This window comes from Lissotriton helveticus, chromosome 10, assembly GCF_964261635.1.
Source record: "Lissotriton helveticus chromosome 10, aLisHel1.1, whole genome shotgun sequence".
Classification (NCBI taxonomy): domain Eukaryota; kingdom Metazoa; phylum Chordata; class Amphibia; order Caudata; family Salamandridae; genus Lissotriton; species Lissotriton helveticus.
The window spans coordinates 363,042,201-363,066,858 of NC_136071.1; the positions used below are offsets into that span (position 1 = coordinate 363,042,201).

Sequence of the window (24,658 nt, forward strand, 5' to 3'; positions counted from 1 at the left end):
GAGTGCAACAGTAGGGAAAGTGTTGGATAGCGGAGGGGTAAAAATTACTATTCCCACTCCAGTGAGTGCAACAGTAGGGAAAGTGTTGGATAGCATAGGGGTAAAAATTACTATTCCAACTCCAGTGAGTGCAATAGTAGGAAAACTGTTGGGTAGCACAGGGGTAAAAATTACTATTCCCACTCCAGTGAGTGCAACAGTAGGAAAAGTGTTTGATAGTATAGGGGTAAAAATAACTATTCCCACTCCAGTGAATGCAGCAGTAGGGAACGTTTTAGATAGCAGAGTGGTAAAAATTACTTTTCCCATTCCAGTGAGGGCAACAGTAGGGAAAGTATTGGATAGCATAGGGGTAAAACGTACTATTCCCCCTCCAGTGAGTGCACCAGTAGGAAAAGTGTTGGATAGCGGAGAGGTAAAATTTACTATTCACACTCCAGTGACTGCAACAGTAGGGAAAGTGTTGGATACTGGAGGGGTAAACATGACTATTCCCACTGCAGTGAGTGCAACAGTAGGGAAAGTGTTGGATAGCGGAGGGGGAGAAATTACCATTCCCAATCCAGTGAGTGCAACAGTAGGGAAAGTGTTGGATAGCAAAGAGGTAAAAATTACTATTCCAACTCCAGTGAGTGCAACTGTAGGGAAACTGTTGGATAGCGGAGGGGCACAAATTACTATTCCCACTCCAGTGAGTGTAACATTAGGGAAAGTGTTAGATAGTGGAGGGGCAGAAATTTCAATTCCGAACTTCAGTGAGTACAACAGTAGGGAAGGAGTTGCATAGCCGAGGGGATATAGCATGGTGTAAAAATTACTATTCCGACTCCAATTTGTACAACAGTAGGGAAAGTGTTAAATAGCAGAGGGGTAAAAATTACTATTCCTACTCCAGTGAGTGTAACAGTAGGGAAAGTGTTGGATAGTGGAGGGGTAAAAAGCACTATTCCCACTCCAGGGAGTGCAACAGTAGGGAAGGTGTTGAATAGGGATGGGGTAAAAATAACTATTCGCACTCCAGTGAGTGCAACAGTAGGGAAAGTGTTGGATAGCAGAGGGGTAGCCATTACTATTCCCACTCCAGTGAGTGCAACAGTAGGGAAGGAGTTGCATAGCCGAGCGGAAGAAATTACTTTTCCAACTCCAGTGAGTACAACAGCAGGGAAATTGTTGGATAGCGGAGGGGTAGAAATTACTAGTCTCACTATAGTGAGTGCAACAGTAGGGAAAGTGTTGGATAGCACAGGGTTAAAAATTACTATTCCAACTCCAGTGAGTGCAACAGTAGGGAAAGTATTAGTTAGCCGAGGGGTGAAAATTACTAATCCCACTCCAGTGAGTGCAACAGTAGGGAAACTATTAGTTAGCGGAGGGGTAAAAATTACTATTCCCACTCCAGTGAGTGCATTAGTAAGGAAAGTGTTGGATAGCTGTGAGGCAGAAATTAGTATTTTCACTCCAGTGAGTGCAACAGTAGGGAAAGTGTTGGATAGCGAAGGGGTAAAAATTACAATTCCAACTCCATGAGTGCAACAGTAGGGAAAGTGTTGGATAGCATAGGGGTAAACATTACTATTCCAACTCCAGTGAGTGCAACGTAGGGAAACTGTTGGATAGCGGAGGGGTAAAAATGACTATTCCCACTCCAATTAGTGCAACAGTAGGGGAAAGTGTTTGAAAGGAGAGGAGCAGAATTTACTATTCTGAACTCCAGTGAGTATAACAGTAGGGACAGTGTTATATATAGTAGGCGTAAAAACTTACTATTCCCACTCCAGTGAGTGCAACAGTAGGGAAAGTGTTGGATAGTGGAGGGGTAAAAATGACTATTCCCACTGCAGTGAGTGCAACAGTAGGGAAAGTGTTGGATAGCGGAGGGGCAGAAATTACCATTCCCACTCCAGTGAGTGCAACAGTAGGGAAAGTGTTGGATAGCACAGCGGTAAAAATTACTATTCCAACTCCAGTGAGAGCAACTATAGTGAAACTGTTGGATAGCGGAGGGGCACACATTACTATTCCCACTCCAGTGAATGTAACAGTAGGGAAAGTGTTGGAAAGTGGAGGGGTAAACATGACTATTCCCACTGCAGTGAGTGCAACAGTAGGGAAAGTGTTGGATAGCCGAGGGGGAGAAATTACCATTCCCAATCCAGTTATAGATCAAGAAATGGACCTGGATCTAGCAGACTCTATCCAACAAACTAGCTCTAGTCCTAGTCTTGAACCTCATAATCTAATGCCTATTGATATAATTCTAAAAGCTATATCGGAGCAACGACTAGAGGCCAAAGCAGAACACCTGAAAACGCATAATGCGTGCAAACAAAATTACAGAATACGGTACGACGCCTAGCTAAGTCATGCAATGATTTTACGGACAGGATGGCAGCAGCAGAAGGACGCATATCCTCACTAGAGGATCAAGTAACTCATATAAAAACTAATTTGGATAATTCTAAAGGACTGAAAGAAGATGTGAATTCTAAACTCGTTGATTTAGAGAACAGACTCCGTCGTAATAATCTACAAGTTTTGGGCGTTCCTGAAGGGAGTGAGGGGCGTGATGTACGACAGTTTGTCATTGAACTCTTTGAGGAAGCCTTTCCCGATGTCAAGGATTGGGACTGGTCTATGGAGATTCAGAGGGCTCATCGATTTCCCTCTCGCAAACAAACACCACGGAACACCCAAACAAGGCAATATCCTCGCGCCATCCTGATATCCCTGAACAACTTCTTGGCGAGACAGAAACTGTATGATCTGGCTAGGCCAGACAAGAAGCGCTCTGGAAAGGGTATAGAATTTTTTGTGCGCCCTGACTACTGTCACTCTACGGTAGAAAATCGTTGGAGAATGCGTCAAATGATCGAACCATTCCAGAAAAAGGGAGCACAAGCTTTTCTACTTCAACCTTCCACGCTTAAAATCGTGTATAAAGGTCAAAATAGATTTTTTACCGCCGAAGCTTTAGCAAAGGCATATCTGGACACACTAGAGTGAGAAATAGGATTTGAAGATTAGTATACTAAGTCTATGGTATGGCATAGACTCACTCTATATAATGCTTGGACTCTCGGACTTGCCCAAAAATTGTGGCGCTCTCACATACATCACCGGGGCAATAGGCCCCTTTGCCTTAATGAAGGGGAAGGGTCACGGGGGGGGTAGCAGTGTTAGGGGAGGGTTTTGGGGAGGAAGGGCTGTTCACGGGGGGTGTGTGTGGGGGGAAAAAGGGGGGAAAAACTCAGTCAAAGTCATGGAAAATTATGTTGCATCAAATAGCTTTTTTGATGTTGGTGGAACGGTACAATGCTATAAATTAACATCTGCAAGAAACTTCTATTATTTTCATGGCAAACTCTAATTTTCGAATATGTTCTTTTAATGTATGTGGTCTTAATAATGTGCAAAAGCGTAAACGTGTGATGCATGAAATTCGGTTAATACAACCTGATATAATATGCATACAAGAGACGCATATACCATGGGTGAAAAGACAAGTATTAACTGATCTTGGATTTATAGTGCTTGCTGCCTCGCAACAATCAACCACGAATAGAGGGGTGGCTATCCTAGGTCAACGTTCTGTAAGTACAACGGGGAAGGTTAAAGTAGATAGTCTTGGTCGATGGGCAATTGTGGAATGCGTAATTGGTAATGTTGTGACAACGATTTGTACAGTATACGGATCTAATGTGGATGACATCTCAGTAATAGAATATTTAAATGTAGAATTAGCCCTGTGGAGTACTCCATTATTTCTATTGGGCGATTTCAATATCCATGGGGAATTGAATACATGGGACCCAAACTTTACTAGATTTTTAGGTAGGAAACCCAGGGTTTTAAGGCATTACGCCTACTTTTATCTCAACATGGGTTGATTGATGGATGGCCTGTGACCCATTTGAAAGATCCTGGATATACCTTTTTTTCTTCACCACATAAGAAATTTGTTCGAATAGATTATATTTTTATACCTAGAAATTTGGCACAAGGAACTAATATGTTCGTTAAACCACGTATCACCTCAGACCATGCTCCAATTGTTATGGACTTACCTATATCTAATACATATAGAACACATAGACCTTTCACTTTTAATAAGAAATTGTTACTAGATGAAACATATGTGAATCAAATTATGGATTGGGCCCTGCAATTTTTTGATCATAACAGAGCCTCTACATCTTATGCAATGGTATGGGATTGCTTTAAGGCAGGGCTACGTGGCGAGACCTCTAGTTATAATTGGAGTATACAGAAGAAAAGGAAAAATATAATGAAAGAATTAATACGAGATTTAGCCAATGCAGAGTTTGATTTAATCCATGATATTAGACTACAACGCAATAGTGAAACATCACAAAATGAAGTCGTGAAACATAAAGCGTAGATAAATGGGATCTGGAGTCAGGACATAGCATTACAATATAAGGTGTTCAGCGCAGAGAGATATGAATATGGGGAAAACGTAGGCAGATGTTTAGCACAGAGAATGCGCAGGGGACAGAATATGCAGCTCATAAATTCTATAGAAAATAATCAGGGAACTCGTGTAGAATCACCAGAGGGGATACTTCAGGTGTTTTATGAATACTATGCAACTCTTTATACTCAAGAAGATTCCTCTCTTGAATCACTTAATCAATATATTGATAATTTGGAACTGCCCCATCTAAATTTAGCACAGCAGGAACAATTAGAGCTCCCTATTACAATTGAAGAACTTGAGATCTCTTTGAAAGAACTAGCTTTGGGGAAGGCCTCTGGTCCTGATAAACTTCCACTAGAAATTTACAAAATCCTATTCCCTATAATAAAAACAGACATGCTTGCAACGTTTCTAGAAGCTCAAAAGGGCCACTCCCCACCATCGTGGGAAGATGCCAGCATAGTTGTATTTCATAAAAAAGATAAACCTCTGCATCTACCTGGCTCGTACCGCCCAATCTCCCTTATAAATGCGGACGTAAAAATATATTTTAAAATGTTCGCCAATCGACTGACCCAATTTGTCCCAATCTTAGTTTCTCAACAACAACATGGCTTTCTTCCGGAACGCGGCACTATTAATCATATACACCGGGTTATTGCAACATTAGACTATGTCACTGCGCAACATAAAGACGTCGGATTGATACTTTTAGATGCTGAAAAAGCATTCGACCGCGTCTAATGGGCTTTTCTGTGGGCAGTTATGGGGAAAATGGGATTTGGTACACGACTTATAACTTCACTACAAATTATGTATAGGCACCCGAGGGCTAAGATCTGTATATCTGGACAAGAATCTATGGCGGTTAATATCACGCGGGGTTCACGACAGGGGTGTCCCTGCTCACCATTATTATTTGCTATTTATATAGAACCCTTGTTAAATGCACTAATGTCATCTCAACAAATCCAATCTATGGTTCTACCAGGAGGTGATATAAAGGTGTTAGCTTATGCTGACGATATTGCAGTGGTAACCTCGGAGCCGGAATCTGCACTAATTGCAATAGAAAACCTTACAGGTCTGTTCGGCAATGTGTCCGGATACAAATTAAATAGCCAAAAGATACAGATTATATGTTCACCAGGCCTATGTACTAACGATAGCAGGGTCTCTATAGAGGCCAAATACTTAGGTATTAAAATTAGACTCATACCTCAACAGTTAGTTTCGTCAAATTGGGCTGATATATTAGTATCAGTAAAAAATCAACTTGATAAAATAGAATGCCTGCACCTATCGTTAGTAGGGAGACGTAATGTCCTCAAAATGACCATTGTTCCGAAAGTTTTATATTATTTCCGAGCAATACCACTGGAAATACCCACACTAGAGTTAAAAAAATTGCAATCTATAACTGATCGATTTTTGTGGAGCGGGAAAGCAACACGGAGAGCATCCAAATTTATGACTTTACCAATTTTAAGGGGGGGTTGGGGAGTCCCGAACTTCGCACTTTATTATCTGGCATGCCTTATACAAAATCTTAAATATTTTTTAATTGGTGGAACTCCACCCTCATATGAAAGCCCTGATATTTTCTCTCTTTTATTAGGCCCACAATCTCGTCAAATGCTACTTCGCTTCACAGAACCTAGCTATTATAAGAGAACGAGATTCAAACTTATATTGTCCGCTTTTAAAGGATGGCGTTCTATTCGTAAACTCATTTCATTAGGTCGTGTCAATTTCTACACTCCGTGTAATTCCATAGAACTTCTTCCGGAAATCTTCAGGGATCACATTATGGGTATTTGGCGTGAGAAGGGTATAATAGCTATTGGCGATATGGTTAAAAATGGTATCATTGTCTCATTTCAGGAGCTAAGAGATCAATTCAGTCTCTCTAAAAATGAATTCTTTAAGTACTTGCAAATAAGGGATTTTTTTTCTTCACATCCATATATTGTACCATTATGTCCCAACGAATTTATGGAAATATAAAAAAAAACAACACGCATAGGGACTATTTATAATTATCTTTTAAACCTGCATCAAGATGATATGGATCAACAAGCATCAAAATGGTGTACAAGACTAGGCACATTAGTAGTCCCATTTCAAGAATCAATTGTTATGGCTGACAAAATTATTCTTTCTGCCAATTTATATTCTCAACATTATAAAACTTTATTTAATCTCTATCATACACCACTTAAAATGCTAAAATGGAGTAATGCATATGATGGGAAATGCTATAGGTGCCAAGGTGACTTGGCAGATATTATACATATATTTTCAGACTGCCTCATATTAAAACCTATCTTTGTATCCATAGAACTTTTTTTAGCATATATTACAAAATGTGATGTAAAAATCTCTAGAGAGATGATTATTTTTGGTTTATCGAGTGATAATGAATTTTTTTCAGGCTATCAAGAGCATAGTTATATTATATTTATGGCTATGGCTGTAGCTCGCCTTTGTATATCATCGATGTGGTTAAAACCTGAGGCACCTACATATGAAATGTGGCGAGCAAAATTTTATAATATCTTTAATTTGGAGTTTAACCTTTATCGAGTCAAATCAATCAGGAAAAAGAGAAGAGGGTACAAAATTTGGCGGACTTTGATAGATTATTTGGATCATTAGTTATTTTTATGTATGCTATTTATGAATTTGAAGCATTTGCCTAGATTGTACTTATCTGTTGTTAATAACATTTCATGAATCTGTATCTCTATGTATGTCGAATATTCGGTGTCTCTGTATTTTCTTTGTGTATACATGACTTTGAACTGAATCAATAAAAAAATAAAAAAATAAAAAAAGGAAAGTGGAGGGGCAGAAATTACTATTTCGAACTTCAGTGAGTACAACAGTAGGGAAAGTGTTATATAGCATGGGGTAAAAATTACTATTCCGACTCCAATGAGTACAACATTAGGGAAAGTGTTAAATAGCAGAGGGGTAAAAATTACTATTCCCACTCCAGTGAGTGTAACAGTAGGGAAAGTGTTGGATAGCGGAGGGGATAAAAAGCACTATTCCTACTCCACGGAGTGCAACAGTAGGGAAAGTGTTGAATAGGGCAGTGGTAAAAATAACTATTCGCACTCCAGTGAGTGCAACAGTAGGGAAAGTGTTGGATAGCTGAGGGGTACACATTACTTTTCCCACTCCAGTGAGTGCAACAGTAGGGAAGGAGTTGCATAGCGGAGGGGAAGAAATTACTGTTCCAACTCCTGTGAGTACAACAGTAGGGAAAGTGTTATATAGCATAGGGGTAAAAATTACTTTTCCCACTCCACTGAGTGCAAAAGTAGGGAAAGTGTTGGATAGCATAGGGGTAAAACTTACTATTCTCCCTCCAGTGAGTGCAACAGTAGGGAAAGTGTTGTGTAGTGGAGGGGTTAAAATTTCCATTCCCACTCCAGTAAGTGCAACAGTAGGGAAAGTGTTGGATAGCGGAGGGGAAAAATACTATTCTAACTCCAGTGAGTGCAACAGTAGGGACAGTGTTGGATAGTGGAGGGGAAAAATTACTATTCCAACTCCAGTGAGTGCAACAGTAGGTAAATTGTTGGATAGCGGAGGGGTAAAAATTACTAATCCCACTCCAGTGAGTGCAACAGTAGGGAAACTATTAGTTAGCGTAGGGGTAAAAAATACTATTCCCACTCCAATGAGTGCAACAGTAGGGAAAGTGTTGGATAGCTGTGAGGCAGAAATTAGTATTTTCACTCCAGTGAGTGCAACAGTAGGGAAAGTGTTGGATAGCGTAGGGGTACACATTACAATTCCAACTCCATGAGTGCAACAGTAGGGAAAGTGTTGGATAGCATAGGGGTAAACATTACTATTCCAACTCCAGTGAGTGCAAAGTAGGGAAACTGTTGGATAGCGGAGGGGTAAAAATGACTATTCCCACTCCAATTAGTGCAACAGTAGGGGAAAGTGTTTGATAGCAGAGGGGCAGAATTTACTATTCTGAACTCCAGTGAGAACAACAGTAGGGACAGTGTTATATATAGTAGGGGTAAAAACTTACTAAGGTGTTGCATAGCGGGAGGGCAGAAATTACTGTTCCAACTCCAGTGATTGCAACAGTAGGGAAATTGCTGGATAGCCGAGGGGTAAACATTACTAATCCCACTCCAATGAGTACAACAGTAGGGAAAGTATTGGTTAGTGGAGGGGTAAAAATTACTATTGCCACTCCAGTGAGTGCAACAGTAGGAAAAGTGTTGGATAGCATAGGGGTAACAATTACTATTCCAACTCCAGTGAGTGCAGCAATAAGGAAACTGTTGGATAGTGGAGGGGTAAAAATTACTATTCCGACTGAAGTGAATGAAACAGTAGGGAAAGTGTTGGATAGGGCAGGGGTAAAAATAACTATTCCAAGGCCAGTGAATGCAGCAGTAGGGAAAGTTTTAGATAGCAGACGGGTAAAAAAAACAAATCCATTCCAGTGAGTGCAACAGTAGGGAAAGTATTGGATAGCATAGGGGTAAAACGTACTATTCCCCCTCCAATGAGTGCAACAGTAGGGAAAGAGTTGGATAGCGGCGGGGTAAAAATGACTATTCCCACTCCAGTGAGTGCAACAGTAGGGAAAGTGTTGGATAGCAGAGGGGCAAAAAGTACTATTCTAACTCCAGTGAGTGCAACAGTAGGGACAGTGTTGGATTGTGGAGAGGTAAAAATTACTATTCCAACTCCAGTGAGTGCACCAGTAGGGACATTGTTGGATAGTGGAGGGGTACAAATTACTAATCACACTCCAGTGAGTGCAACAGTAGGGAAAGTATTGGTTAGCGGAGGGGAAAAATTACTATTCCCACTCCAGTGAGTGCAACAGTAGGGAAAGTGTGGGAAAGCTGTGGGGCAGAAATTACTACTTTCACTCCAGTGTGTGCATCAGTAGGGAAAGTGTTGGATAGCGAAGAGGTCAAAATTACAATTCCAACTCCAGTGAGTGCCACAGTAGGGACACTTTTGGATAGTGGTGGGGTAAAAATTGTTATTCCCACTCCAATTAGTGCAACAGTAGGGAAAGTGTTGGATAGCAGAGGGGCAGTATTTACTATTCCGAACTCCAGTGAGTTCAACAGTAGGGAAAGTGTTTTATAGCTTAGGGGTAAAAATTACTATTCCCACTAGAGTGAGTGAAATGGTAGGGAAAGTGTTGGATAGTGGAGGGATAAATATGACTATTCCCACTCCAGTGAGTGAAATAGTAGGGAAAGTGTTGGATAGCAGAGGGGTAGACATTACTATTCCCACTACAGTGAGTGCAATAGTAGGGAAGGAGTTGCATAGCGGAAGGGCAGAAATTACTGTTCCAACTCCAGTGAGTACAACAGTAGGGAAAGTGTTACATAGCATAGGGGTAAAAATGTCCATTCCCACGCCAGTGAGTGCAACAGTAGGGAAAGTGTTGAATAGCGTAGGGGTACACATTACAATTCCAACTCCATGAGTGCAACAGTAGGGAAAGTGTTGGATAGCATAGGGGTAATCATTACTATTCCAACTCCAGTGAGTGCAAAGTAGAGAAACTGTTGGATAGCGGAGGGGTAAAAATGACTATTCCCACTCCAATTAGTGCAACAGTAGGGGAAAGTGTTTGATAGCAGAGGGGCAGAATTTACTATTCTGAACTCCAGCGAGTACAACAGTAGGGACAGTGTTATATATAGTAGGGGTAAAAACATACTAAGGTGTTGCATAGCGGGAGGGCAGAAATTACTGTTCCAACTCCAGTGATTGCAACAGTAGGGAAATTGCTGGATAGCCGAGGGGTAAAAATTACTAATCCCACTCCAGTGAGTGCAACAGTAGGGAAAGTATTGGTTAGTGGAGGGGTAAAAATTACTATTGCCACTCCAGTGAGTGCAACAGTAGGAAAAGTGTTGGATAGCATAGGGGTAACAATTACTATTCCAACTCCAGTGAGTGCAGCAATAGGGAAACTGTTGGATAGTGGAGGGGTAAAAATTACTATTCCCACTGAAGTGAATGAAACAGTAGGGAAAGTGTTGGATAGGGCAGGGGTAAAAATAACTATTCCCAGGCCAGTGAATGCAGCAGTAGGGAAAGTTTTAGATAGCAGACGGGTAAAAAAAACAAATCCATTCCAGTGAGTGCAACAGTAGGGAAAGTATTGGATAGCATAGGGGTAAAACGTACTATTCCCCCTCCAATGAGTGCAACAGTAGGGAAAGAGTTGGATAGCGGCGGGGTAAAAATGACTATTCCCACTCCAGTGAGTGCAACAGTAGGGAAAGTGTTGGATAGCAGAGGGGCAAAACGTACTATTCTAACTCCAGTGAGTGCAACAGTAGGGACAGTGTTGGATTGTGGAGAGGTAAAAATTACTATTCCAACTCCAGTGAGTGCACCAGTAGGGACAATGTTGGATAGTGGAGGGGTACAAATTACTAATCACACTCCAGTGAGTGCAACAGTAGGGAAAGTATTGGTTAGCGGAGGGGAAAAATTACTATTCCCACTCCAGTGAGTGCAACAGTAGGGAAAGTGTGGGAAAGCTGTGGGGCAGAAATTACTACTTTTACTCCAGTGTGTGCATCAGTAGGGAAAGTGTTGGATAGCGAAGAGGTCAAAATTACAATTCCAACTCCAGTGAGTGCCACAGTAGGGACACTTTTGGATAGTGGTGGGGTAAAAATTGTTATTCCCACTCCAATTAGTGCAACAGTAGGGAAAGTGTTGGATAGCAGAGGGGCAGTATTTACTATTCCGAACTCCAGTGAGTTCAACAGTAGGGAAAGTGTTTTATAGCTTAGGGGTAAAAATTACTATTCCCACTAGAGTGAGTGAAATGGTAGGGAAAGTGTTGGATAGTGGAGGGATAAATATTACTATTCCCACTCCAGTGAGTGAAATAGTAGGGAAAGTGTTGGATAGCAGAGGGGTAGACATTACTATTCCCACTACAGTGAGTGCAATAGTAGGGAAGGAGTTGCATAGCGGAAGGGCAGAAATTACTGTTCCTACTCCAGTGAGTACAACAGTAGGGAAAGTGTTATATAGCATAGGGGTAAAAATGTCCATTCCCACGCCAGTGAGTGCAACAGTAGGGAAAGTGTTGCTTAGTGTAGGGGTAAAAAGTACTATTCCCACTCATGTGAGTACAACAGTAGGGAAAGTGTTTGGTAGCGGAGGGCTAAAAATTACTATTCCCACTCCAGTGAGTACAACAGTAGGGAAAGTGTTGGATAGCGGAGGGTAAAAATCACAATTCCCACTCCAGTGAGTGTAACAGTAGAGACAGTGTTGGATAGGGCAGGGGTAAAAATAACTATTCCCACTCCAGTGAATGCAGCAGTAGGGAAAGTTTTAGATAGCAGAGGGGTAGGAATTACTATTCCGACTCCACTGAGTGCAACAGTAGGGAAAGTGTTAGCAGAGGGGTAAAGATCACTAGTCCCACTCCGGTGAGTGTGACAGTAGAGAAAGTGTTGCAGAGCAGATAGGTAAAAAATACTATTCCTACTACAGTGAATGCAACCGTAGGGAAAGTGTTGGATAGCGGAGGGGTAAAAATTACTATTGTCACTCCAGTGAGTGCAGCAGTAGGAGAAGTGTTGGATTTCAGAGGAGTAACAATTAAAATTCTCACTCTAGTCAGTTCAAAATTAAAAGCAAACTACATTTTAACAAAAATAAAAATATTTTCAAAACAAAATAAATTAAACAATATATAAATATGTAAAAATTTAAAACACAAATATATTTCATATTAAAAGAAATAAAAAAATATTATAATATAAAAACATATAACCAATACCCAGAAATATTATATTAAATACAATTGAAACAATTTCCAAAAATGTAAATATTTGTTATTACAAATTATTTAGAAAGAAAAACATTAATTATTACATACATTTACTTAATTTATTTCCTACCCTATAACCCCACACAATTCACAACACACATCTAAATTTAAAACATAAAATGTACTTCCTCAAATAACATAATTGTCAATTAAAGACATATTATTAATTTAAAAGAAACTCCTAACAATTATTTTAAATCCCACACTTTACCCTCATTATACCCACAACTCACAGTTAAAATTAAACTGTAAAAAAAGTAATTACACAATTAAAACGTATTTTCAATTACAAAACTAATAGTTTTTAAGAACAAATTATAAAGTAGGAACAATTAATTTACTCCCCACACTGTACCCCTAGAACAAAAGAACCCACACAGAATAAATATAAACAAATGCCCCTATTAAATATAAATTAATTAATAAGTATTAATGTTCAACTAATTTTTAATTAATTAAACAAAAGTTACTTCCCACTCTTTACCCCTATAAACCCCACAACTCACACCTAAAATTAATTACACAAATTCCATATTTAATTTTCAATTAATTAATTATAATTAACAACTAATTATTAATTAATTAAACATAAATTACTTCCTACCCTTTACCTCTATAAACCCTCAACATGCACCTAAAACTAATTAATCAATTTCTGTAATTCATTATCTATCAATTAATTAATATTATTTAAGAACAAATTATTAATTAATTAAACATACATTTCTTCCCACTGTATTCCCCTATTCACCCACAACCCGCTACCGGACTAAAAAATGCGAAATGTATTGAAAATAAAATTCATAACGCATAACAATTTAACACATATTGAAAACATAACCAATACTGATACAAAAATATACATCACTTACATTTAAAGTATAAACTAAAATACATATCACTAATTAAAAATAGATTTTTTAAACATCTATACTTTTGCAAACAATATCAATTTATTTATAATTTATTTATAAAGTTTTATATATCGCGGACTAGTTCCCGAAGGATATCAGAGAGCTTTACAGTTATAGGTAAGGTAACAATCAGAACATGAGTCAAACATGGGTAGTAAAATAATCATAAGATCAATAGTTCACGCATAACAATTCAGTTATAATTCTAGAGAGGACAGAGGGGGCTTTATGATGTAGCGTTGTGATATAAGGGGATTAAGTGAACAATCATAAGCATGAGTAATAGTCAAAACTATAGTAAAATCTAAACATGAATTATATGGGGCTTCTACTAAAACATTGAATCTAGTGGTAATCAACTAATAAAGCACTTGCAATCCTGGGTGCGCGTGCGATGGGGAAGAAAATGTGACAATGATTTGAGGGGAGCAAAACACAAAGTCATGTACAGGAAAATAAACACTACAAAGTAAACATATGCAGGGGTGAATCATACTATACAAAGACCAACGCCTTTCGGGCGGAAAATAAAGTAAAAGAAAGGTGTTTATATTGTCCCTCCTATTAAGGCAAGAACTTTCTTCATGAGGAATTTCTTTGCTTCCAATTTGAAAGCGACCTTGGAAGAGATCCTTCTAATTTCGGGTGGAAGAGAGTTCCAGATTTTAGGAGCAGATCCAGAGAAAGCTTGGTTGCAAGTTCTTTTTTTGCGGAAGGTCCGTGGTTTCAGGAGGAGGGTATTAGCACCCCTTGACGATCTACCTCCTCCAGATAGTTCTAGTTTTTGTGCGAGGTAGGTAGGGGTTTTGACGTGGAGGGCTTTGTGTGAGAGGCAGGCAATCTTCAGCTGAATTCTAGCTTCATAGGGTAGCCAATTTAGTGATTTTAGAACCGGAGAGATGTGTGTATTACGCTTGGTGCCCAGGATCAATCTGGGCGCTGCGTTCAGAGAGGCCTTTAGGGGGCCAAAGAGTATTTAGGGAGTCCGCATAGCGTGGCACTGCCGTAATCAAGTCCCGGTAGGACAAGCACTTGGACCACTTGCTTGAAATCTGCTTGCGGTAGAAAAGGTTTCAGAATTCTGAGTGTTCTTAGGAGGTGGTTAGTTCCCTTGCATACATTGCTGATGTGAAACTTCATATTCAGATGCTTGTCCAGAGTAATTCCTAGGGATTTAGCTGAATCGATGATGCGGGGGGAGCAGTTAAAGGCGGTTAGATGATTCATCCATAGGTCGATATTAGGAGTATATTTCGGAGGAGAAATTAGGAGGAATTCTGTTTTAGAGGTGTTTAGTAGGAGGTGGTTCATAGTCAACCAGTTTTGGGTAGTCAGGAGGGTAGAGTTGAGTGAGGTGATGTGCTCCGGAGAGGAGATTTCCAAATATAGTTGGGTATCGTCTGCATACATGTGGAATCTAATGCCTAAGGAATTTAGAAGGTTAGCTAATGGTTTCAGGAACAGATTGAAGAGAATGTGAGATTAAGATGATACTTGGGGAACCCCCATGCTGACAGGGGATGGCTGGGAGAGTGAGTAGTTTTCTTTAACTCTTTGGGTTCTGTGTTGCAGGAAGGATCCAAACCAATGCAGCACCTGACCTGAGAGGCCCATCCTATGTTCCAGAATGAATAGGAAGTTGTCATGATTAACAGTGTCAAATGCGGAGGAGCGGTCAAGTAGGATAAGTAGGCAGGATTCATTTAGATCCAGCATTGTTAATATATCATCAATCACATGAGTGAGGGCTGATTCGGTGCTATGTCCACTACGAAAGCCAGATTGATGTTGGTCCAGGAGGCGGTAATTTTCAATGTGTGCACATAGTTGTGATTGAACGCATTTCTCTAGGAGTTTGGCAAGGGTAGGTATACTAGAGATAGGTCGGAAGTTGTTAAGATCTGTGCTATCGGCTGTGGGTTACCTGTGCTTCTTTGAGGCATTCTAAGATCAAACCTTGTAACAAGGAAGCATTGACTATCTCTATCCAGAAGGGGGTGATTTCGTCCTTAACCAATTTGAAGATGTTAAGTAGTAACGGGTAATTGAAGTGATTGGACGGGTTGATAATCCGCAGAACCTTTTTGATATCATTTTCGTTAAGGGGGTAAAGGTGTCCCAGGACGCGTTGTTCTTGATACCCCAGATGATGGGTGATGTCTTGTCATGAACAGCTAGTAGGAGTGCGGGTTCATTGGGTGGCAATAGTGCCTTCCTGGCTTCCAGATCAGTGATGATAAGCCTATTTTTCTCCATAAAAAAGGCAGCCAAATCAGCACAAGAAGGATGTATGATGTCTGAAGCTGAGTGGTTAGGGGCTGCTCCGATTGTTGTGTAACCAGTTCGAATAGTTTCTTGGGTCGGTTCGCAGCTTGGTTAAGTTGGGTTCTGAAGTAGTCCGCCTTGGCTGTCTTGATTTGTTTGTTATATGCACTTCTTGCAGCTCTAAGGTTTTTTGATTGTCAGCGGATGGGGTGGTTCTCCAGGAGCGTTCAAAGGCCCTTAGGTTACGCCGTTCAGAGTTTCGGTTGCAATTGAACCATGGTTTGGAAATTTTTGCAGGAACATTTTTTTGTTGGAGAGGGGCCATCATACCAATGATATTGGAAATGGAGGAGTTTTAGAAATCAGTGAGAGCATGTACTTCAGATAAGTCCGAATGTGGAGAGAAGGCCTGATTGCAGCAGGTAGCTAGTTCAGCTGTTTTGAAATCTCTGAGATCCCTTTTCCAGATCTTTGGTTTGGTTTTTTGTGTCTTAATCCAGTGAACCTCGAAGTTGATATGGAAGGAAATGATGTCATGGTCTGACCAATCACAAGGTATGATGGAATCCAATGAGATGAATTGACCTTAGGAGATGATGAGATCTAAGGTTTCCCCTTTAGTGTGAGTAGGCTGGTCACAATGTTAAATCAGATCGTGGTCTAGTAAGAAGGATTTTAGGCATGAGACTACATGATCATTAGTGTTAGACCAGTGAAGGTTAAAATCTCCCAGGTAGATGGGAGACTGGCTTGAGTCTACATTGCCCGAGATGATTTCCAATAATTGTTCAATGAAGGGGAGATTGTCACCTGGGGGATGGTAGAATGAGTGTAGTTTACAGACCAGATGATTGTGAGAGGAGATACTGAGACAAAGGTATTCGCATGTTAAGGGTGCAGAAGACTCTGAAAGGGAGACCGCAAGCGTACTCCGGTGCATACATGCTAGGCCGCCACCCAGCTTCTTGTCTCTGTCAAGACGAAATATGTCATGGGTGGGGGGTACCAAGAGGTCGAGAAATGGAGTGGACGAAGATTTGAGCCAAGTTTCTGTGAGGATAATGATATCTATCTCATTCTGTTGAATGAGGTCGAAGATCTCGGAGGCGTGCTTGCTAGCAGACCTACAGTTAAGTAGTATGCATTTGAGTGGAGCTGTACAATGGGGGGTGGGGTCTGTGAGATATTGACTTGCTTGAGGTTATCTTTATTTATGAATCTGCTGTTAAGGTAGGATTCTCTGTTAGGGTTAGAATGAATGGTATGGATTAAACCATTTGGGTTAGTGTTAAGGACCTCATTGGACGAGTAAGATTTTACCAAATTGTCGATATCATTGGATGTGAGATCGGACAATCTTCTTGGGCGATAGGCTGTGTTAGGTAGAGGAATAGTTTTGAAGGTGGTAGGTGAAAGGGGATGGTCACAGGGAGGTGAGCCTTGGAGGGGGCTTTAGGCCTGCTCGGACTAGCGAGGAGGGGTCTTAACAAGGGGAGATATTCAAATGACAGAGTTTTCAACGCGTGGAGTTCAAGGGAGAGATGTTGTAGCTGTAGGGAGATATTGTCCAAGCGTGCCAGCAGGTCTGGGTGATGGGAGAGAGGAGGAGTGTGATTGTGGAGGCCTGAAGAGGAGGGCGGGTGACTAAATGTGAAAGAGGGGTCCGTAGCGATACCAGGGGATGCGCTGGGAGAGGGTGTGTTCCTGAATATGGGTGGTGTTCCGGGGAGCATGGACCAGGAAATCGATTAGGTGTGGAGAGCAGCGGAGAATGAAGGTGGGTGAATAAATGTGATAGAGGGGTCCGAAACGATACCGGGGGATGCACTGGGAGAGGGTGTGTCCCTGAATATGAGCGGTGTTCCGGGGAGCATGGACCAGGAAATTGATTGGGTATGGGGAACAGCGGAGGGAGACGGGTGCTGATGAGTGTTAACGGGGCTAGTGACAATAATGGGAGAGTCAAGATGGGGGGGTTGGTGACTAAATGTTAGAGGTGTGTCAGGCAGTATAGATAAGGAGGTTGGAAGTGGAGATAGGGTTAGTCGTCGCGAGACAGGATTCAACAATGATTCGAACCCTTCTGCAGCCTGCATGGACACGGGAAGGATGGTGGGAGAGGAAAGGTGTGAATCTGAGGGGGGAGTGGGAGAGGAAGGGTCTGGATCTGAGTGGGGAGTGGGAGCATTGAATTGGTAAGACCTTGGACTGGTTAGCGTGGTATCAACTCTCCCTGAGATTGAGTAGTTAGCTACCACACTTTTAATCTTCAGAAAGAGTTTGTCGAACTGCTTTAGGTTTCGATTAGCAGCTTGAATAAGAACGATCCCATTATTATAGATGGTAATGGTGAGATCTATTTTGTGGATCGTGGAGGGAGTGATGACGAGACTAAAGCCATAGGGTATTTTCCTTTTCTGTGTGCACTGGAAAAATGAAATGAGAGTTTTTCTCCATTGGGCTCTCTTAATCCTGAAGAAGATTAGATCAGGCATGGTGTTCCAATTATACATACTGAAGTTTTTATCTGTTATAAGAGTTTCCGTTTAAAAAAAAAATAAGATTATGTTTGTATTTTTTTGAGGCATTCTTAGAGAGGTTAGTTGGGTAGGTGATCTTAAAGGCACTGGCTCCAACTTTAGAAAGCGAACCTTCAGTTAGACTGCTGTTAGTAGCCATAGTGAGAATTGATTTTCTTGACCACAATATTCTTGCTGTCGATATTTCTGAATCACGATATTTCCAACTCGATATTTGTGTAAGTCGACATTTCCAACTCAATATTCTGTCTTAGCACCATAATGAAGACTTCTTCCAACTTACCCCATTTCAGAAAAAATTAAATCGGGAGCAGTACTATAATCAAGGCTAATGAGCCTGTAATGTACACTATTTTCATTTGTTGCAATACAAAAATAGGTTGGCAAGAAAGCAGTGCTTAATTTGTGCTTGTGTTTGCCAGTGCTTAACACCAACACCTAACTGTTAACACTGGGGCCTATTTATGGTAGTCCACCACATAGTAGTACTATCTGTCTATTTTATTGGACCACTATGTTTACTAGGAAGTGTTTATACTTGCATGTGTCAGTGATTGCAGTTCGAGTTAATAGTGCAACCTGCCGTAGCCTACTCACCAATACCTTGGGCCCTGGCATTTGTTTATTTACAAATTAAGCAGTGCAAGGAGTCTTAGCAAGAAACTGGAACAGAATAAAGGCTCACCCAAGTAATAAAAATGGATGCCTTGCTTCTCGGATGACAACCTGTCTGGAACATGAATTAAGACTTCAGGAGAAGAATAGAAGTGCAGGAGAGAATAATGAGAGATAGGGTCAGGTCAGTGACATGGCAGAAAGAGGAAGACAAGGTAGGGAAAAAACAGGTGAAGACAAACAAGTGGAAAGTGGAGTGGTGAGAAAAATGTATGATGATTTGAGACATGAGGGAGGTGGAATGATACAAAATTTGGCAATAACATGGGGAAGAAAGTAATACTCCACTGAAATGGGCAAAGCTACGGTTGACAAAATATCAAGCCAACAAAAAGAGGCTTGTCCGAAATGCCTGTGTTGAAGGGAGCTGACCCAAAGACCAGTCTATGTATCTTGTAAGCAATATGTCTGTGCTGTCAAATCCCAAACATTAAACAAACTACCATTTGGTGCACCTTAATAGGACACAATTCTCTCTGGCCGAGTTCCCACTGCTGCACAAGCACATGTAAAATATGACAAATAGCACACAGTACACCTCACACCATAAAGGTAAAGTTAAAAATATGAGCCCTCCAATGGGCAACTCAAATGAGTCCGCGTTGGTTTGTGGGTCTTGTAGTGAGTGCCTCAGTTATGTGCCGCTGTCTGATTCAAGCCCACCAATGGGCCTCCACGCGCACATCCGGCTTGTCAATCCTCCATGGATGCCTCCACATTGAAACTCCGAGAATCGGAGCTCCGTGGCCCCAAATTTCCGGGTGGTGCATCTCCCGCGGCTGGGAGGCCGCATAAATATCAAAGCTCCAAGGTTCCCACCAGTTGGAGACGCACACTGACATCCACTGCAGCAACCTTCAGGAGGTAAAAGCCGGATCGGCGAGCGGATCCAGTTTACAGCATGCCTGTCGATTCACGCCGGACGCGTTTCGTGCTCATTGCACTCTTCAGCGGCGCGACAGTCATTTTGGCATAGAGGCCACACCTCCCACTTAAAAATATGAGCCCTCCAATGGGCAACTCAATATATATATATATATAAATGCCTGGCCATGAGGAGTAGGGTCCCCCTCCCTTCTAAAAATAAATACATTTCCAAAAAGGCCCTAGAGATGGGGGCGACAGGGCAAAAAGCAAAGGTGGCCATGCAGCCTTACTTCCAATTATTTATTTTAAAAGTGTTTAAAAAAGGCTGGGCAATTATTTATTCTAAAAGTGTTTAAAAAAGGCTGGGCCCCAGGGGCTTGTGTCCCCTTGGGCTGAATTTGGCCCAGGAGGGGGGCCGCACAGCCCCTCTGCCATTTTTTATTTGAAAAATTAAAAAAGGATCAGGCCCCAACGGATGGGGTCCCTGGGGCGCAAAATGGTCCAGAAAATGGGGCCTTCCTAAAAATGCAAATAAAAAAAAAGCAACAGCAGGCATCTCACCTGAGGCCCACCCACTTTCTCCACTACTCTAAAACTCATGTCCTGGTGCGCTCCTAGTTGGGGGATAAAGTCCCCTTGGCTGCTGAGTGGCCTTAGGGGCAACAAGACCTCCTGTTACCTCCAGTAAGGACCACACAACTGTATTGCTGAGAGGTGGTCTAAGGCCACTCCCCCTTTCTCTTCCACTAAGCAATGTCATCAGTGATGTCATCAATAATGTCACTGACCATGTCATGAGTAATGTATTGTTTGAGGTCAAATCCAACAAGTCAAATTTGAGTTGTCAGTTGTTAAAAAATACATGTCAAATAGCATTCAGAAGCAATAAGTGCTTAAATGGGCTGTCTGGTTGCGCTGGACTGGGGAAAAGTCAAAAGTTCAGGTCAAGCCTGTTGGTGCACTGGCCAATGCTGATACAGGGACCCACTTGACCCGCAGGACCAAAGTACCTTGATCCGGGGTGCATCTTCGTTGAACCAAGATGAGAGGTATAGCCGAATCAATGGTTTGGTGTTGAGCCACGCAGTGGATCAGGTGCGCTGTGATTGTCCATGCAATGACAGCGATGCATCGGCTTCAAGTGTGAAGCACTAGTTCCCAAGGTGATGTGTGGCTACTGCTCCCACAGAAGGTGATGCGTCGATTTTGAAGGTGATACTCTGATTCCGAGTGTGATGTGCCTGCTCTGGTCCATGCTTTGTCAAGGATTCTCTGGTTTCAATCCACGCAAAGGTGAAGATGTGCCAGTTCCGACCCACGCAAAGTCAAAGATGCATTAGGCCTCACTTCCAAGGGTCCAGGACTGGGTAGGCACCACTTGGCAGGAAAGACCCACAGCTTATAGAGTTCAGATTCATATGCAGGTAGTTGAAGACTTTGATATCCCTAAGACTTAGAAGAGGAGGCAAGCCAACAAGCTCTTGGAATCACTCTGTGTTCAAGTGATGCAGATCCAATTTTTCTCACCCAGGCAGGACAACAGAAGGCAGCAGGGCAGCTCAGCCAGGCAAGAGCAGAGCAAGGCAGAAGCCCAGCAAAGTAGCAGCCCAGCAGAGTTGCAGTCCTTTCAGCTGCACAGCAGCTCAGCTTACAGACAGAGTAGTCACAGGTGCAGAAGTATACTAAAATCATGGTGTCAGAGGTCCAGTACTTATACCCTGTTGTGGCTTTGCAAAGGAGTAGACTTCAAAGAAAGCTTTGAAGTGCACAGAGGTACTCCCTTCCTGTCCTGCTTCCAGACTCACTACAGGGGGTGGGGGATGCAGCCCTTTGTTTATTTGGACAGAACCCAGCCTGTTCAGGTTTAAGTGCCAACCCCTCCCTCTCATCTTTCCCAGGATGGCCCATCAGGATGTGGTTGCCCCAACAGTCACACCTAAGCTCCCTTTGTGTGTGGCTGTCTCGAGGGAAAGCATAAAGCCCAGCTGTCGCCCAGACGTGTATTCTGAGACAGGCAGCAGGAACAGAATGGTTAAAGTAATTAAATGCCAACTTTCTAAAGGTGGCATTTGCAAGACTTTAGTTTAAAATCAAACTTCACCATAAGTTGTTATTTCAAATTGTGAATACAGTGAGGCCAAACTTGAAAAGTCTATCTCTTGACAATTAGGAATTACACTTAAAAAATGTAATAAGATAAACCCACTGTACGCCTATGGGAGTAATAGGACTTGCAGTAGTGAACAATGATATTGGGAGTTTTTCACCACCAAGACATGTAAATCATAAAAGTACATGATTTACCTTTGAAAAACATTGCAGTCTGCCCTGTGGGTTAGACAGGTCCTAATTTAGTGGTGGCTTATACGTATAAAAAGGGAAGGTTAGGCCTCTCAAGAGAGCTAGCTATCTAGGCCGAATTTGTAGTGTGAACTGCACATACAGGCTTTTCAAAGGCAGACCTGAGCCATGGTTAGAGGCAGTGCTTAATTTGTAAAATATTAAGTATTTTGTTTTCCTAAACAACTGTTATACTGCTCATCATTAAATTACATGAACAGCGCCACTATTTTGGCAGACTGCCCTAAGTGTGGTGTGACATTTAGGTGCCGGTGCCGAGCACCGGAAATTAATTACGTGCTGGTGCTCAGCACCGGAAAGCACCGGCTCAAATTAAGCACTGGCTGTAGATTGTGGTACGAGTGATTTCTTGGCACATGGTAGAAGGGACCATTCATAGTTTGAATTCAGTAGTTTTTAAAAATGTTGACTGTGCACCACGAAAAAAACTGAGATCACCCTAATCCTAACTCCAATAAACAAATAATTAGAATGTATGGTGCTTAAAAACCAAAGCAATCCAAACTTAACTGGTGGTGTACACTTCTGTCTCCAGTACTTGTGTGAACGGCACCTTCGTATGCACCGATCTTGAGTGCCCATCTTATGGTCCCTGGTCAGAGTGGAGCACCTGTTCTGCAAGTTGTGGTGGAGGGCTCAAACAACGGAATCGAACATGTGAGGAGAGGACCACAAACGGAGCACCCTGCGGTAGTGAGGTCATGGAGTCACAAGAATGCAACAAGCAGCAATGCCCAAGTGAGTCATTATATCAAAAGATTATTTGGGTAATCTCTTGTGCCAAGTTAATAAAAAAATGCTTCCTGTGCTCATTTGAATCATGATATGTCTCATTTTCTGAAATGAATCCCAACTATTTTAACTGTGTGACCGTAGAATGTTTGTGGACACACTTTGCTGTGTGCTTTTGTGTCAGAGTGATTAGTTCAGACACTATATGAACGAGTCACTATATGAGAAACTGAAATGTCTAGTTGCTATTATTTAGCTTTTCAAAAACATACTCACACTTTCTTTATCTGTGATGTCTCACCCCTTAAGGAAGGTCCTGATGTCAGGGAGCCAATTGGCTTGAAGCCAGGCCAGTGCATACTATCACTTACTGTTAGCCCACCATCACACCCACTGCACAAGTATAGCAAAACAGTTGAAAACCAATTGAGAAATGAAATTCACAATGACATCACAGGAAATTATGTCACAATAGGTAACATTATACCCTTTGTTAGAAACTGAGGGACAGATCTACAAGAAAGTGCCACAGTGTGGTACCACAAGCCCTTAGGCTGCGCCACGCTGCGGTACTCAGAGCACAGGAATGCGACATATCTACAATGATATGTCGCATTCCTGTGTTCTCCCCTGCGCTGGCGCACAAACAGCTGCCATGCGCCGGAGCAGGCACCCTTGCACCATGGCAAGGATGCCTGCGCCATGGGGAGATTGTTTTTGTGCAGGAATGGGCACCTTCCGGCCCACAAACAATCACTAAAGGCATTTTCCTCTTTCAGTGCTGGCTGTAGAATGCAGCACGCATTGAAAGAGGAAAACACGTGGAGAAATGAAAACATTTCTTCTCGTTGCGTCTCGCTGCGCCTCCCCTGGGAAGGTGTAACATTGGCAAGCATTTCCAGATTTATGATTCCTTGTAAATCCGAAAATGTGTCTCATTCAATGGGTGTTGCGTGGGAACACCCACAGCAACACCCATGGAACGCCCCTTCTACGTAAATTGCTGCGTGTAAAGGGGCCATATTTGCAAGGACAGGAAAAGCCACGCAGGGTGGCTTTTCCTGCCCTTGCTAATATGGAGAAGTAAAATGCGCCACAAGTACGTCACCAAAGTCACATACTCGTGGCACAGGGGGCTTGTAAATCTGCCTCCTGAGTTTCTGGTTGGCAGATGTATGCACCCTCTCCAAGCGGAACAAGAATTTTAGTCAGGGTTAGTCAGATACACACCATTAATTTTACCATGCTCTCTCACTGGTAGCTTAGCACAGAGCAGGCAGGCTTAAGTTAGGAGGCAATCTGTGAAGTATTTGCGCAACACATCAAACAGTTACACAGTGAAAAAAAATACAAAAGGACTCCATGCCTGTTTAGATAAATAGATTATATTTTTATAAATAAAGCAAGACCATAACAAAGTAGAAGTCAAGATATGAATTTTTAAAGATTAAAAGTGTCAATAGAGCTTTGAAGCAATAGGTGCCTATGGGGATTACCTGGTTGTGTTGGACCTGGTCACACTCAAGAGTTCATACTGACAACGAGCATGGGCCAGATACAGGAGCCACACAAGGTCTGCTGAACAAAGTACCTTGATCTGTTGTGAGGCTACATAGGCCTTGTGCACAAACACTTCCATTTTATTTTCATGTTTAAAATTGACATCTTTTTAAACAATTAGTTTTAGCACATATCTGTTAGTGTGCTGGCATAAGATAGTGTACTCAGAAAAGGTTAGCTTACAATTACATTTCCTCGTAGACACATTATCATACCTGAGAACATTCTGTTCAAGGACTGGGTACACTGTGCACACTGGCCTTGTTTGTTGTTGTCTGTTTTTCGACAGCTCTGGGTGGGTGGAATTAACAATGACAGCCGGACCAGAGCTCAGGCACAGTATGAATGGCTTCAGTTAATTATATAAAATGCACCAAGCCATTGTTTAGGCAGAGGAGCATTTCGATGGATTGTGGCAGTCTTGCAGTGCCTG

General features: G+C 41.8%; 1 protein-coding gene across 1 annotated transcript in view; it reads left to right on the top strand.

Moving 5' to 3' along the window:
• LOC144784018 (SCO-spondin-like) overlaps nt 1-24,658 on the top strand; it is a 1,726,865-nt gene that overhangs the window by 1,517,038 nt on the left and 185,169 nt on the right. The window contains exon 112 of the mRNA XM_078662721.1: nt 22,469-22,671. Within this exon, the coding sequence (XP_078518847.1) occupies nt 22,469-22,671 (203 nt within the window). The remainder of the gene's footprint in view (nt 1-22,468; nt 22,672-24,658) is intronic.